At 48.5% G+C, this 14,952-nt stretch overlaps 1 protein-coding gene across 4 annotated transcripts; it reads right to left on the bottom strand.

Moving 5' to 3' along the window:
* Positions 1-1,281: 1,281 nt before the first annotated feature.
* ROGDI (rogdi atypical leucine zipper) lies at positions 1,282-14,357 on the bottom strand. 4 transcript variants are annotated; one of them, XM_042037689.1, is made up of 11 exons: positions 14,278-14,356; positions 11,798-11,869; positions 10,422-10,504; positions 9,075-9,129; positions 8,472-8,552; positions 6,064-6,159; positions 4,707-4,805; positions 4,124-4,237; positions 3,332-3,381; positions 2,676-2,802; positions 1,282-2,153 (listed from the first exon to the last, which is right to left on the bottom strand). In XM_042037689.1, the coding sequence occupies exons 1-11, from the start codon at positions 14,317-14,319 to the stop codon at positions 2,115-2,117; spliced, it is 858 nt and encodes a 285-aa protein (XP_041893623.1). In that variant the 5' UTR covers positions 14,320-14,356; the 3' UTR covers positions 1,282-2,114. The 4 variants fall into 4 exon arrangements, with proteins under 4 accessions (XP_041893623.1, XP_041893627.1, XP_041893626.1 ...); XM_042037693.1 differs by lacking the exon at positions 4,124-4,237 and having other exon boundaries at positions 14,278-14,357; XM_042037692.1 differs by lacking the exon at positions 6,064-6,159 and having other exon boundaries at positions 14,278-14,357.
* Between the last annotated feature and the right edge of the window lie 595 nt (positions 14,358-14,952).

Raw genomic sequence — 14,952 nt, 5'->3', positions numbered from 1 at the left:
GCTGGGCACCCCGCGCCAGGGTGACCAGCTGCCTCTGGCGAGGCGGGATGGACGAAACGGGCGGCGAGCGGCTCCGGGGGCTTGGGCAGCCCCCCGGGGCACCAACATCTTTGCCCGCCGCGAGACGAAGCAGTGGTCGGGCTGCCCAGGCTGGGCAAAGCGCAGCTCTGCCTGGCAGGAACCAGGTCCCGGAGCAGCTCGGGGGCCCTCCCCTGTGTCCCTGCAGAGCAAGTGAGGCAGCTTTACTGCACGAAGCGGAGGCACCCTCAGCCACGGCACACCCAGAACCAGCGCCAGTAACATCAGGGAGTGCAGACTGCCTGCTCCTTGTCCCCCCTCTTCTCTCCCTGCTCCTTTCTGGTCAGATCAGTAGGGTCTCTGTTGTCCCCACCCAGCACTGCTGTCTGTTGCCTTACACTGCCTTTCTTGACCTTTCCTTGCCAGAGGAGCTTGGCTGTACTGGCCCACACAGCATGCCTGGCATGCATGATATGCTGCCTGCCACTACTAGGGCTCTGTGTGGGGCTTTTTGTCAACCCCAACAGCTATGCATTTGGAACGGTTCTCCCGGCCAATCCCTTAGCAAACCCTTACTAGCAAAACCAGGTCTCCTGAGCCCCAACTTTGCCACTGATTGGGATCTCATCCCTGGGAATTTCTACTTCTTCTATCACATTGCCTCTGCCCCTGCTAGCTCAAAGTAGCAGATGTGGGAGAGGAACCCGGCTGCCCATGCTCTCCATCATCCTTCCTGTCAGAGCAGCTGTCCCTTTCACTGTTCCTTGAGGCTATTCAGAACGAAGTGAAACTCGGGAGCATTTAAACACACCTGTTCACAAAAAGGTAAAGTTGCTGTTGTTGCTGAGAAAGTTGCAAAAGACTTCCAAGGGCAACAGAGCCACGTGGGTAGGTGGCAGCTTCCTGAGAAGACACTAAATGGGGACCTGGAGACTTCCCACTCTGCCAGAGATGTTCTGAATGACTCCATGAGCTAACCCAACCCAGTCTGAGTGCCTACAGCCTCTTCCAAAACATGACTGTCAAGGCACGTTTGGAAAACTACTTCAGGTAGTGCTCAAGTATCAGATGAGCATTGGGCTGAGGCTATGCAAACAGGCCCAGCCTTTGAAGAGCTGCTCAGCTGTGCCCCCAGAAACCACTACTGTCCTCCCCCAGTAAAGCAAAAGACATAAAAAAAAGCATGCATAACCAAGAACAGCCACTCACTTGTGAGAGAGCACAGGATCTTAGATACTCATTCTTTCACAGCCCGCATGAGCATTGCAGGTCTGAGGGTCTTTATTTCAGTTATCAGTGGCTAAAGGGATGAGTTACACGTTGTAGCATCCATAGGCAGCAAATCATAGTAGCAACGGGGTACTCACTTTGTGTTTAATGACAAGATGAAAGACTGCACAAGGTACACCAAGGCAACTCCAAAGGCTGGCAGTGAAAACAAGATACTAAACCTGGAAAAGACCAATCGGCCCAACTAGGGCTTAGGAAAAAAATAATTATCACATTGATGCTGGATGGGGGGAAAAAGAATTCAAACAGCAGAAAGTAAGAGAATCCCCAAAGGGGAATCAGTAACATGGGGATGGACAGAACAGCCAGGGGAGGGAGTCACTCAGGGTTAGTCATAAGCACAGCTGGACCAGATAACAGAAACATATTTCACTACATGGAGCAACATGCCCTACCTATTAAGAGGTGTGTTAAGTTTTCCCCCCTTCCAGCTACTTCACAGTCCAGGAGTTAGTTACAGCACAATGCACAGATCTAGTTAGTGAGGGTGGTCCAGAGCACCCGTCCTTTTTAACAGACCTGTGTAACTCACCAGGCCCTTGGGAAGCATGAGCCACACAATGCACAAGAGGGACCAGTGGAAGCTCCTGCCAACCACCCAGTACTACTTGGTGCCCTGCTTATGCAGCAATTCCAGACAAGGCTACTAAAGCTGTGTCTCTGGGTACACTGACCCTGCCCTGTGGAGGGCATCTGGCAGTGAACCCCAGCATTCCTCAGGCTGACCTGGACTCAGATGGCATGAGAGAACAAAGAGAGAAACACTGGAAGTACTGTAAAGGCTTAGACCATTCCACAGAGAATTATTATGGCCTGTAGTTCCAGTAACTGGAGAAAACGGAGATCTGGAAAGCAAGAAGAAAAGCAGTTAAGTTCCTATACCCCTTGGACCACAAAAAAAAAAGAGCACAAAATGTGTGAGGGAGGACTGAGCTTCACAGCATTATACACTTCAGCACAGCACTACTGAAGGGCAGGTTTGCTGCTGCTGGTGTCACTCAAGGAGCACAAAGTCACTTGCTCAAGGTGGCAGCCAGGCCAGTTGCAGAGCTGGAACTGAGCACTGATCTACTGGAATCTAGGTTGCTCCTCTCTAGTACTTGGTGTTTCTTCTCATCCACCTCATGACTGAGAACACAGAAGTGTCTACTTGGTCCTTTCCATCTAGTCACCAGCTCAGCAGACATCTGCCACACCACTATACTTATCCTATGGCTGTCTGCTAGGCAGTGCCAGCCAGCTCCCTGGCTCCAGAACATTGACTCATCTCTTGTTTTCATCAAGTTGAACAGAATAACATCACATCAGATCCGAGGTCCTCTCAAAATCCAGTGTTGAAAACAAAGCCCCTTTTCCAAGGCCATTACCTTGTCCTTCAGTTGCTGGCAAAGCTGCAGTGAAACTGTGAAGAAGACAAGGGCATCATTTAACCACGGGACAACACATTCCACTTTATGGACATGGCTGACTTCATATCGCTGGCTGCCAAACTCACTGGAGGGGGGGAAAAGAGCACAGCTTCACACACAACAGCATAGAACACAACTCAACTGTCCTACCTTCCCATGGGAGAGATTATGATGATTTCTATCACATTTAAATCAGCACCTGGCAAAGTTACAGAATGCAAACACTCAGACCACCTCTGACCAGATTTAGAGTTAAGCTAAAGGGTGAAGGTAGGAACTTCACCTCATTCCAGACAGGCACAGAGGCAGGGAATGCAGATGGCAATGCCAATAACCAAACACTCATTTTGGTTGTAAACTCTCATCTCTAGATAAACTCTAGATAAACACTGTATAGATGGGCTGAATCCTGGAAATTCACATCTTTCAGCCTTTAGGACCAAGTAATTAAAGAGACACAGGAGAGCATTCACAGGCACAGCAAATGACTCAGTCCAGCTTCTCCACTTCAGAGATGCTACAATGGAAACTGCACACAGCTGTCTGGATTTCACCCTCAAGACATACCAACACCTGTTACCCAGCTACACTACCCTTGTAGTGACTGTACTTACAACATGGCCCCAGGGTTGTGCAAAACAGACCCTCCAGCAGGCTTGAAGTTCTAGAGAAGGAAAAGATCATTAGGATTTTGATGCAGTAAACAAACTACTTAGAAGAAAGACATTTGAGGTTTACACTTTCAGTAGCCTGACATCAAGAAACACCCACACTCTATTTGCCTGGACACTCCATCAATATGGAATCCCTCTTGTTAGAACCCTTCCTGCTCCTTCAATGAAAGAAATTTTACACACTGACTAAGTTCAATGTAGCTACAAATTTTATCACTACAGAAATAAGATGAGAAGATCCAGAAGAAAAACAAAATACAGATTTTTAGGAAAATCTTCCTTATGGAAGGACTGCACTTCATAAAGCTTAAGAGTTGAATGCTCTTTTTACAGGACATCAAGTTGACCCATGCAACAGGTGAAGCAGAAAAGTATCCATCAAAACTCCATTCAGGAAACCCAAGATGCTACTTTGATGTAAACTGAATTAATATAATTACGCCCTTCCAAAATTACAAAGAATTATCAAACTATATTTAAAATATTTGGTAAAAAATGGCTTACTCCAGAGCACTGGTATGTTCTTCTGGGCTAAGCAGCCATGCCCCAAACCAGATTTAGAGCCAGTGCTTTGTGTGCAGCAGACCTAAACACAGACACTTAGCACCAGCTGAACTCATTCCTGCATTATCTTATGAACTAACATTGCACCAGGTAGCAGTGCAATCTCCTCCTCACAGTGGGATGCAAAGAGAGGAAACTAAACAAGGCTCAGGAGATAGCAGGCATCACCTTGGTTGTGCTGGGCTGCAGCACATGGAGCTGGTAGACAGTGAGGCACAGCTTGTTCAGGTTAATATAGAAATTCACAAGGATGTCTGGAGGCAGCGTAGGGGTGAACATTTTCTGGCAAGAAAATTAGTTTCTTTGTCAGTGGAAAGATCATAATTTCTAATGCTGGGAAATCATTCCCTTTTCCCAAGCCACACTACAATTACCCCATGGCAAAAAAAACATTAGGAGAGAAACAAAGACTCAGAAGCTGCAGGCAATGGTTGTTGCTCCTGCTGCCCTTGATCAAATGGTATGTGCATGACAGTGACAACAGAGGATGGAGCAGTGTTCACAAGGGCAAATCATCCCTGGACAAGACTCTTGGGCAGAGAACAGAACTTAATTACCAGAGCCCTCATGCTCAAGTCACCTGCATTCCCACAGGAAGACACGAAGCAGCCAAAACCACTCAGGATTTGCCCTTGCTTCAGTTCTGCCACAGGAGATACTTCAGAAACCCACTTTCACCAGGATGCAGCCCAGTACCCAAACTGTTCAGGCTGCTGGACCTGTATAGAGATCTAGACCACCACATACTTACTGTGAGACCACTGGAGGCAATTTCTGGTAGTGTCAGAGTGGCAGGAGTGGTCAGCCGATTTCGGGCTCTGGAGAGCTGCAACATCACAGCATCCATAAGCTACAAGATAATGTACAGAACCACTGCTGAGTGTGATTCCTGGACAGCTCTGGACACTGTGCTGCAGAATCCTACAGCCTTCTGCAAGCGCTAAAACAACAACCGCCACCACCCTTCACCCTTCCAAGAATTCAGGAACTTATTGGGAAGGGGTGGCTCCCACATAAATGCAGTTTAACTGGTACCACTATCAGAGACTTATGAGACAGGTCAGGAGTGTTCAATACCTGTGACTGATGAGAGAACAGCTATTCATGACAAGAATACCAAGGCAACATAAGATCAATTACTGATGCCACAGAAGCATCAGCTCTTCAGAAGAACAGGCATTAAGGAAAAAATGACAAGCTGCATTCTTGGTCTTCCCACTCCCACATCACAGGTACAACTGCTGAATGGGCTCCCCCTGTTCATAACCAGCTATGAGCAAGGCAGTAGAAAAAAGAACCAGCTCATTGTGAGGTCTATCCTGCCGGAAACCACAGTTCAAAGGCTCTATTCAGGCAGACTTCCTCTTCCAGAAAAAAAGGGGGAAGCAACATATGTCTGCTATAGAGCTCATGACTGCTAAGATGAAGGCACTTTGTATTATGACTAATATCTCCCCCTACTTCCACCTGAAAGTAAAAGGAAATAGTTTTATTACCTAGCTTCTTCCTATGAGCAGCCCTTGCCCATATGGAAACTAAAAAAGTATAGTTTTCTCATGTTTGATGTTGTGATGGATTCTAATGAACAAGCCGAAATTCTGGTGCCTTCAGAGAGCATTTCCAAGCAAAAGGTTGGGCTTCACTGCCATGCAGCAGCAGGTACTCTGTATTAGACCCCAGCAAATACTACTGGCAAGAGAGAAGTCACTTTCAGATAATCACAAGTACTGTCATCTTTTGTTTGCTGATGGCTGCCTCACTGCTGCTCTCTCGCCAGCAGCACCGATCAACAAAGAGCGTAAATTATGTAACAGCATTATCCACAGAAGATCAAGGAAGATCCTCCCAGATTATCACTGGTGAGTAACAGGGCACCAACTGCTCAGATTATTGTTCACCAGGGTGTACAGCCCTGTTACTAATGCTAAACTAGTACAGATTCATATAAAATATGAGGTCACATGGATACTTCTTGACATGGGTATATACAGGTACAGCTGTGAAGTCTGTTTCCCCTAAGGCAGTAATGTGCATTAACTGTGTTTAAAACACAAACGGAGGGGAAAAAATGCATGTTTCTACCCATGCAGCAGGGGCTTTCTCCTCACCTTGAGCACTTCCAACCCTGTTTTGAACTGGTAATTCACATCTCTGTTCATAAGCAGGTAAATGGCTTGGTTCACATGGTTTCTAGCATCCTGGATCTGCAAAGGTACAAATGCAGTCCTATGAAAGAAACACTCCATAATAACACATGCTGGAAAGTAAAGGTTTCCCCAGTTATCTCACTGACTTTAAGAATGGTGTCTTCTCAAATGTTAATGCCATGTCTAAATGTCAGACATACTCTAACACAAACCTGCCACTGCTGCCCAGAAGCATTACTGGGTTCTCCACTCACGGACTGGAGATGCAGAACAGTCTGACAGCTACAACATGGATTGTCAGTACAAATATTGTTGAATCAGGCACTCTCATCCTGGGAGTGCTCTGACCATGACTGCTTGGTAGAAATTCTCACTGCTAATGGCATACAGCAGTCAGTTCTAGCACCATGATTCCATCCTATTAGAGCTAAAACCAATGACATCAATGAGCAGCAAGCACTGACTTCTAATACAGTGTCTCTGGCAGTATCCCAGAGTCCTTTTAAAGTAAAATTGTTGGGATTGAGAGTTATCTCCAGCATCAAGAAGCTGTGCCATTTTGTGGGACCGGACCAGACTCAGGACACAGCTGGCTCGAATTCCTCTCAAGCAGGAGGAACACAGTTATCAAAGCAAGGTTGATAGGTGTATCCTTGCTTTCACAGAAGCAAGGACAAACCAGAGGAAGACAATAGCCCTGGGAGAAACTGACTTCTGTTCAATTTCAGGCAGCAGCACAAAAATTGAAAAACAAGCCCAAGGAGTAAATCAGAGGGTGCAAATGGAAGAGCTACGCAGAGAAGCTTGTATGAGAAGTGTCTGCTGGGAGGGAGACAGGCAACACAGCTTGGGGTATTTGTAGTTTGATGTATCTACAGTGCCCTCCAGCAATCGCAGCTCCCAGCTCTACATCCTTGTAGAAGCCTCCCTGGCATAGATCTGGCTCCGATTCCTTCTAATGCAGAGCTCAGGGAACACGGAACAACCTTGCTTTTAGAAAGCTCTTGCACTGGAGGCTACAGAGAGGAGTGAGAATGATAAGCCCAGTGTCAGACTGCAGAAAGACTCTGCAGGTACTTGGGCATCTCCAAACATCATCACCTCCAGTCTTCACATCTCCCAGAGGCTTCTGAGCAAGCAAAACTGTTCCTGGCAGCGTTACCCAACCAAGCAGTGCCAACCCTGCTGTTATGATTTGCTTCATTCATATTCCCGCTTGATTTTGCTCTGTTTTCTAATCAACTTCCTCAACATTTATGTGCCTGCACTTGTGTTCCTCAAAAACGTGCCTATGCTACAACTTCTTATCCATGACTTCACTTTGTACAGAGAAACAAAACTCCAGCTGACATCACTCACTAAGGGAAGACAATTGTGATCCTTTGAGATGCTAATTTTTAATTTAGACAGGCCAAAGATCACCATATAACCACTTTAAATGCTTCTGCACTCATTCCTTTAGGCACTCACACTCCATATCTGAACGACGTTAGAACACATAATGCAAGTAAATAAAGGGAAGTGTTTTCCATAAAAGCTGGTAGAAGTCTGTCAACCAGGCAGCAGTACAAAACAGCCACAAAAGCAGAGGCACTGCTGAGTGTTGTCACAAAAACTTCCTTGCTTTGTTGCAAGGCATAAACAAACTCAGTCAAGTTTGGCATTAGTGTCCAAGTATACAATTTTCTAGATTTCTACAAAGTTACTAGGTAGAGCTTTCACTGCTAAAGCAGGCATTAGGAACTGCACTCAATGCCAAATGCACTCATGAACTAGAAAAACTTGAGCTACGGCACAGGGAAGTATATTGAATACATCTCCCTTCAACCTACTCAGCTGTGACAAAGGAATTGAGGCAAACCATGTCTTCAGACGCTAGGTCAGGTCCTGAAATCAGGTTATCTCCCAGCAAAATGATGGGAAAGAGATTCTGGTTCTGGATAGCTGCGTCCTTTTAACTCCTTACCTGAGGGAACTCAGACATACTACTGGAACACAGTAATTTGTTCTCAGTGTAAACAAATGCATCTGCAAGAGAATGAGAACAAGCTACTCAAAGCCCCTGAAGCTGCTCTTTGCCCTGCTAGCCTGGGATGACATGGGACAGTCCAGCACAGGCACCTCAGGCACTCCTTTAACGGAGCATGATTGCTAGCAGCCAGCCTTCAGATCAACTGGCGTGTCTGGAAGGAGCCCACCCAGGAACCCCAACTGAATTTAACTGATTTTAATTGCACCTGCTTCCTCCTTAGCTTTTACCACTGTAGCTCACGTGGAATGGACATAACAGGTCTCTCTCAAAGGACTAAAGTTACTGCTCAGAGAGCACTGAGGCTATGGACGGGCAGGCATCTAAAGCCAACAGGTACCTGCTGCAATTTCCACTGCTTGTCTTCCCGGAATGCAAAATGCAGGAGCTGATTGTTTCTGGGCATTTTCAGATTAACATCCTTGAAGAAAGAAACGAACACATGAGAGTAAGAAATGCCTATATGCAGAAGATGGGGGCTGGCAGTCATATTCCATTCTCCCAGACCATCTTGGCAAACTGCCTTCTGCAGCCCCAGCAAAGCCAGAATCTCAGTGCTCGCACAGGATGATATTAATACAAAGAATAGGTTGAAAGGCACTGAGTGAATTGGGATACAGGCAGGACACATGACCTCAGCCCAGAAGGCCCCCAAGGAAACTTGTTATTACACATCGAAGGTGGTAAAGGCAAGGAATCCCCATGGAAGTTGACTCCAGCACTCACCACCATGTGGTGGTGGTAGGAGGGGGTGTCAGATGCTGGATCTTGACAAATTTCAATGGTTGCTGAAACATTGAGGCCAATTAGGGAGGACTGACAAAGAACACTGATCATAGGTAACACATAAACAGGGTAACCTCCCTCCCTGAGGTGATGAAAGGGTGATAAGGACAACACCCACCCCTTGTAGTACAAAGCAAGAAGTGTGGCAAGTACTCACAGCTTGACACAGTGCATCTCCCTGCAGCGTCATCACACCTTTCACCTGGTCTGTGCTGGAATGAGAGGAAACATCTGGGCAACATATGTCACAAGAGGCACCTATCAACTGCCGACCTAACACCTCCCCTCCTCATCCTGTGTAGCCAGCACGGTTCCTCCTGCCCAGGGACTGAACACTACACACACTTTCAAGTCCCCCGTTCTTGGCCTGTGGTCAATTCCTGTTGTATTCTTTATGGGCCACCTCACCCTAACTGCTCTGCCTAAAACATTACCTTCATTTCTGATCCCATTCTTATTCCTTTTATCACCTGTCAACAATTTGGTTGCTGTTACAAACAGCTCTAGCAGGCACAAGCACAAGACAATAAATTAATTAGTGACACTGGAGTGTTAGGTGATTCCTACAAGAGTTGAAAGCTACAAACAACACCCCATTCCAAGAAAAAAGACCCTAAATAAGTAAAACCCCACAACCTTAAATAAATAAAAAACCCACACCCCAAACCCTTTGAAAGGTCCTGGAAGATGACTCACATCTACAATGAAGTGTGAGAAGAAGACTGAAGCACCTGGTTGGGCTATATCCTACATTTTCAGATCAACTTACTTTTCAGATCAACACTGCAAGATCCACCTTACAACAACAACAACAAATGAAAACTAAATTAAGTTTAACTAAGATCTGAAGAAGACAACCTTCAAACTTAGTACAGAATTACTGCATGATTCTTTGCAATGCTGTGACATTCCTAAGGACTAAGGTGAACTGCTTTGTGACAAGCTTGTGGCCTCTGCCACAGCAGCTACTGAGTCCAAGAGACACACTGAAGATCAAAAAATGGATATCAATTTCAGAAGAACTGCTCGTCTATAGCACCTTCTGCAAAAGCCTCAGTTTGCTTTGTGTGAAGGAGATTTACTATTGTTATTTTAGGAAGATTAGGACAAAGGTTAAGATTTCTCCACAGTCAGGGTCAGAAACTGAGCCAAGGGTAGAGTTCGGGTCTTGTAACTGCAACTCCCTGTGTCATAATCAGAAAAACGCCCCTTGGCAAACTGCCCACAGCACTGAGGTAACACATGAGCATATGGTCAGGAATCAGTGACTACGTTATAGGTGTCAGCAGAAAATGGCAGAAGGCTGGCTCAGGCAGCCCTGGAACACAGCTACAGACTGTTACCTTCACCTCCCATGAGAGTTAGTTTGTTTTCCTCAAGGCAAAATCTCCTATTAAAGAAAACCCACTACACCAGGGCTTCTGCAAAGCCCTTCACCACAGATCCTCCAGGACCTGCACCCTTTGCTGCAGAGGGAAGTGACCCGCTGACCACCACCACTTACCCTGACGTGCTTAGTACAAAGTTCTCCTGCTTGACAGCTCTTCCTGAGCCACTGGTGGGCAGGGCAAAGCGGTGGGAGGCCTCCTGCCCAAGAGAGGACACAGTGAGTGCTGGAGCATCTGCCTGGGCCCAGCACACCGTGAGCCAGGAACAAAGATAATGTGGACACCAGCAAGTGGCTGAATATGTAGCAGTCACCTCTGCCAGCCTCCTGAAGTCCACCAAGCAGAGCACTTGGATTTCGTCCTACTGCAGGACCAGTGCAGCCCAGGAGAAGGCTCAGCGCATGCAACCTACAGTGAAAGGCATTTGGAAATCCCACACCCTGGAGCTGGGCAGTGCCAGCAGGATCCCCCAGCTGCCCACAGACGGAGCAGCACCCAATAGCTCAGCTCTGCACAACGTCAGGCACCATGGTGCTGCCCCTTATCACAGCTGGTCCTTACACATGAAGGAAGTCTGGAGTGAAAACCACCCCGCCACCTGGTTATCCTAGCTGGTGACTGCCCTTTACACAGTTCACCCTTAAAACTATAATAAATTCTTCAAAGTGGGTACTATATACACAGGTATTGTCTATTGTCACCTGCTACTGACTCCAGTCCTGGGGATCTGAGTCAGCACTACGGCACTCTTACCTCCTCTGGCACGTGCCCCTCACCTCCACATTTTTGGCCCTGCTCTTCCATCACACTATAACCTCCCAAAACCACAGAGTGTTAAGGGGCTGGGCCTGTTGAACACTGACCCAGCAGACACATGGTGCATTCTCAGTGCACGCCAAGTCCCTTTGGCCAGATCCCCACTGTCTGCTTGGAAAGAGTTCACCCTGCAACGCATGCTCGGGCTGGAGAAAGGTCAGAAAAGTGTTGCCCATCTACTTGAGCTCAACACATTAGGCCTCTGAAAGGGGCAGGTACCAGCAGAGGAGTGGGCATGTCGAGGAAAGGATGATTATGAACAAGGAGAGTGCATGCTAGTAGTTACTGCACAAGTAGCAGCTGTCAGCTAAAGGCCACGGTGCTTGCTTCCACCAGCACATGTCAGAATTACAGGCAGATCCAGATTCTCTGTTCCAGAAAATATTCATATCTCACGCAAATGCCTGGCAGATAGGTCTGGCTGCCTCCATGTGCCTTTTCAAAGCAGCTCTTAGCAGAGGATCAAGAACAGAGCAATCTTGGGGAAATCAGCTTTACTGGGAGTCCTTAAGAGCAGAGGGCAAGCAAGCACTAGGGACAGAACTGGACATGCATGGATGACCTTTCTGTGCAGCCTCTACCAAGAATTTTTTCCTCCAGGGGAAACCTATCACCATTCCTTACATAGAAGGTCAGACAAAGCCACAACACAAAAACCAGATAAAATTAATCTCACCTTCAAAATATCCTGCAGCTGTCTCAAAACAGCATGGACCTCTTCTTGTAAAAGCCATTTAAATTCTTCTTCCTATGTCGTGGGAAGATAGCAGTGGAATCATTAGAAATCAAACACCAGAAGCAAATCTCTCAGACACATAAGAAAATTGTTTAAGTTCTAAGTCTACTGCTGTTTCCATGCTATTTAAATAAAGGAGGAGAACAAAAGATTTCTTCCTGATTTGTTGAAACACCTCAGTCTCCCCATCTCCACTCCAGTCCAATGAACTGTCCTCATTCTTGCCTTGTCTTTAAGAAAGCAACATTTACACAAATCACTGTACCAAAAAACCTAGAATTGAATGTGAATTTCAGAGCAAAGTAAAAATCCTGCTGCTTCAAAAACTGGGGCATCTTTTTAAGCTGTTGGGATGGACTCACCTGGCTGCCAGACACCCACCCAGCCTCCCTCACTTCCCCTTCCTTGATGGGTCAGGGGAGGAAATAAGATCATGGGCCAAGGTAAAGCTAGGGAGATCCATTACCAACTCCTGGCAAAGGCAAGACTGAATCAACTTGCAGACAAATTTGTTGCTAATTAGGTGGTGAGAAACAAAGACAAAAACTAAAATGAGCATCCCCCACCCCCCACCCCCAGCATCTCCCCAAGCAATAGCAGTCTAAAACCAAACCAAAAAAAGGGGGTGGGGGGGCACAGGCTGGGGACTCCCAATCACTGGGGCAAATTCAGTAACAAGTTTGGATCTGATGACTCACTGCCTTGAGCCTCCATCGGTTGCTGCCACAGAGAAGCCTGTATAAAGCAGACCCTCAAAGCACAGCTAATGTTTCTGTTAAACCATAAGACCCCATGCAGATCATCAAAGAAGTGAGGAACAGAAGTAAGCATGGGACAAAGAAAAGATTGCCACTTGTCATCCTGTAAGAAAACAGAAATTTTCCATGGGGAGAGTTCTGAGCAGATTGCCCATAGAAAAATAGGAAAGGTATGGTCAACTCAGAACTTCAGGCTTGTGGTTTCTCTGCTAGACGGTTCCTGTTCACCATGAGGAACGCAACCCCCCCACTGATGTGTCATCACCTTATGCAAGAGTTATCCCAACAAACAGTAGGACTAAATCAGGTTTGTTTCAGAAAACATTTATCCAAGGCAGGCACACACAACAAAGCCAGGCAGGATTCCCTGTTATCCTTCAAAGCAGTTTGGGTGCAGGACCACTGACTTCGACCCTTTAATCCTGTTTTGGGTTTCTGGGAACTATACTGATCATAGAACATCCCTAACTGGAAGGGACCCACAAGGATCATCAAGTCCAAGTGTGGGCTCTGCACAGGACAGCTGCAGGAATTCCACCATGTGCTTGAGAGTGTTGTCAAAACACTCCTTGAACTTTGTTAGGCAGGGTGCTGTGACCACTGCCCTGGGGAGCCTATTCCAGTGCCTGACCATCCTCTGGGTGAAGACACTTTTCTAAACGTCCAGCCTAAACCTCTCCTGACAGAGCTCCATGCTGTTCCCTCAGGTCCTGTCACTGATCACCAGGGAGAAGATGGATCTGCAGCTCTTTCACTCTGTAATGCTTGCCCTCCTCCAGGTTCCTAAAGGAACAGTGATCCCATGGGTGAAGGACATACCTTTAGTACCTCCAAAACCCACCAGCACCATGCAGGTGTTGCTACTCAAAATCCCCATTGGTGTCTTTCCTCCCTCTCGTCACAGCAAGAAACCTCCCTTCCCCTGCCCATTAATTTTGGACTAAGTCAAGTTCGTGCACATCTGTGCACTGCACAGTTGTATTTTTGGGGAGTGCTGGTCATACTCTTCTAAACCATAGGACATTAGAAAAATCTGTTTTCCTATGTCGCTTTCCACCCAGACCGATGGATCTCTGAACCCCTTTTCCAGAGCGGAGATTTCACCTCTCCTCGGAGCTCCTGTCCCGGGGAGGCCGCAGTGACGCCTGCTCTGCGCCGTCCCCGCTGCTACCAGGTCACTAGGGCAGCTCAGGCACCCGCCATGTGCGGGGCCGGTCAGCGGCACACCAAGGTCAAAGGGCACATTCACGGTGTGCTGGGAGCAGGGCGGCCCCGGCCTCGCCACCCCACCCCACCAGGCCCACCGGAGGAGCGGCGCCGGTGGCAGAGACCCGGGCGCCGCTGGTGAGCGAGGCGGGAGGAGGCCGCGGCCTTCGAACCACGCCGCGACGGGGCCCGGGCGCCGGTCCGAAAGCCTGGCCCGACAGCACGGCCGGAACTTAGGCAGCGCCTGCAGTCAGGGCAGCCGCTCTACGGCCGGGCCAAGGCGGACCCCGTACAGCGCTCGGCCCGGACTCGGGGGTAGGGGACGGCCTTGCCGCCATTCCACGGCTCCCCGCCCGAGCAGACGGAACGAGCCTGCGGGGGCCCAGCAGTGCTGTCATACGCGGGGAGAGGCCGCTGCCGCTCTCCCTGGCCCCGCCGATCGCCCGCCCGACTCACCAGCACCGCCCGCTCCCCCTGGCTGGCCATGGCCGCCGCCATCCCGACACCGCCGGCCCCGCCCCCGACACCCCGCGCGCACGGCCCTGCAGCGCCTGATTGGGCACCGCCGCTTCCTCCGCCGCCGCGCGGGGCGGGGCCCGGGGTGACGTCAGAGAGGGCGGGGCCATCGTCCGCACAGCCCCGAGCCTGGCGCTGCCGCAGGAGGGGTCTGAGCTGCCGGGCCCAGCCCAGCGCAGAGCGGCGAGGATCGAACCGAGCTGCGTGCAAGAATACTCAGAAATGAGTGAAGACGTGGAAGTCTCATTACTTCTCAAAATAAATACATGTATCCTGGCAGTGAGGTCTTTGCACAGAAGTCGGCGAGTTCCCTTTCACAGCGGCTGTACTGCGAGCGACACGTGCGGGCATAGCACCTTCACCGAACCAGCCGCTGGGGGATGGGATATGGGAATGATCCTTCACGCGCAGGGCAGGGAGATCTTCCAACAGCACCAGTTCCTGCTGCAAGCACAGCTCTCGACTTTCTATCTGTTGCTTTTAATGGCATGCTCAAAAGGAGTGCTTCCTCGGGCACCTGTAACTCACTGCACCTGAAACCCACTCTCATCCACACTTCATTTCATCCTCGTTCCTCAGGGCAGAAACAGCTACTGCTGTCCAACTATCTCATTA

Source organism: Corvus kubaryi, unplaced genomic scaffold (genome assembly GCF_017639235.1).
Source record: "Corvus kubaryi isolate FWS band 111438036 unplaced genomic scaffold, C.kubaryi_AGA036_p1.0 37387, whole genome shotgun sequence".
Classification (NCBI taxonomy): Eukaryota; Metazoa; Chordata; class Aves; order Passeriformes; family Corvidae; genus Corvus; species Corvus kubaryi.
The sequence above is the reverse complement of the archived record's forward strand: the minus strand, read 5'-3'. Positions and strand labels throughout refer to the sequence as shown.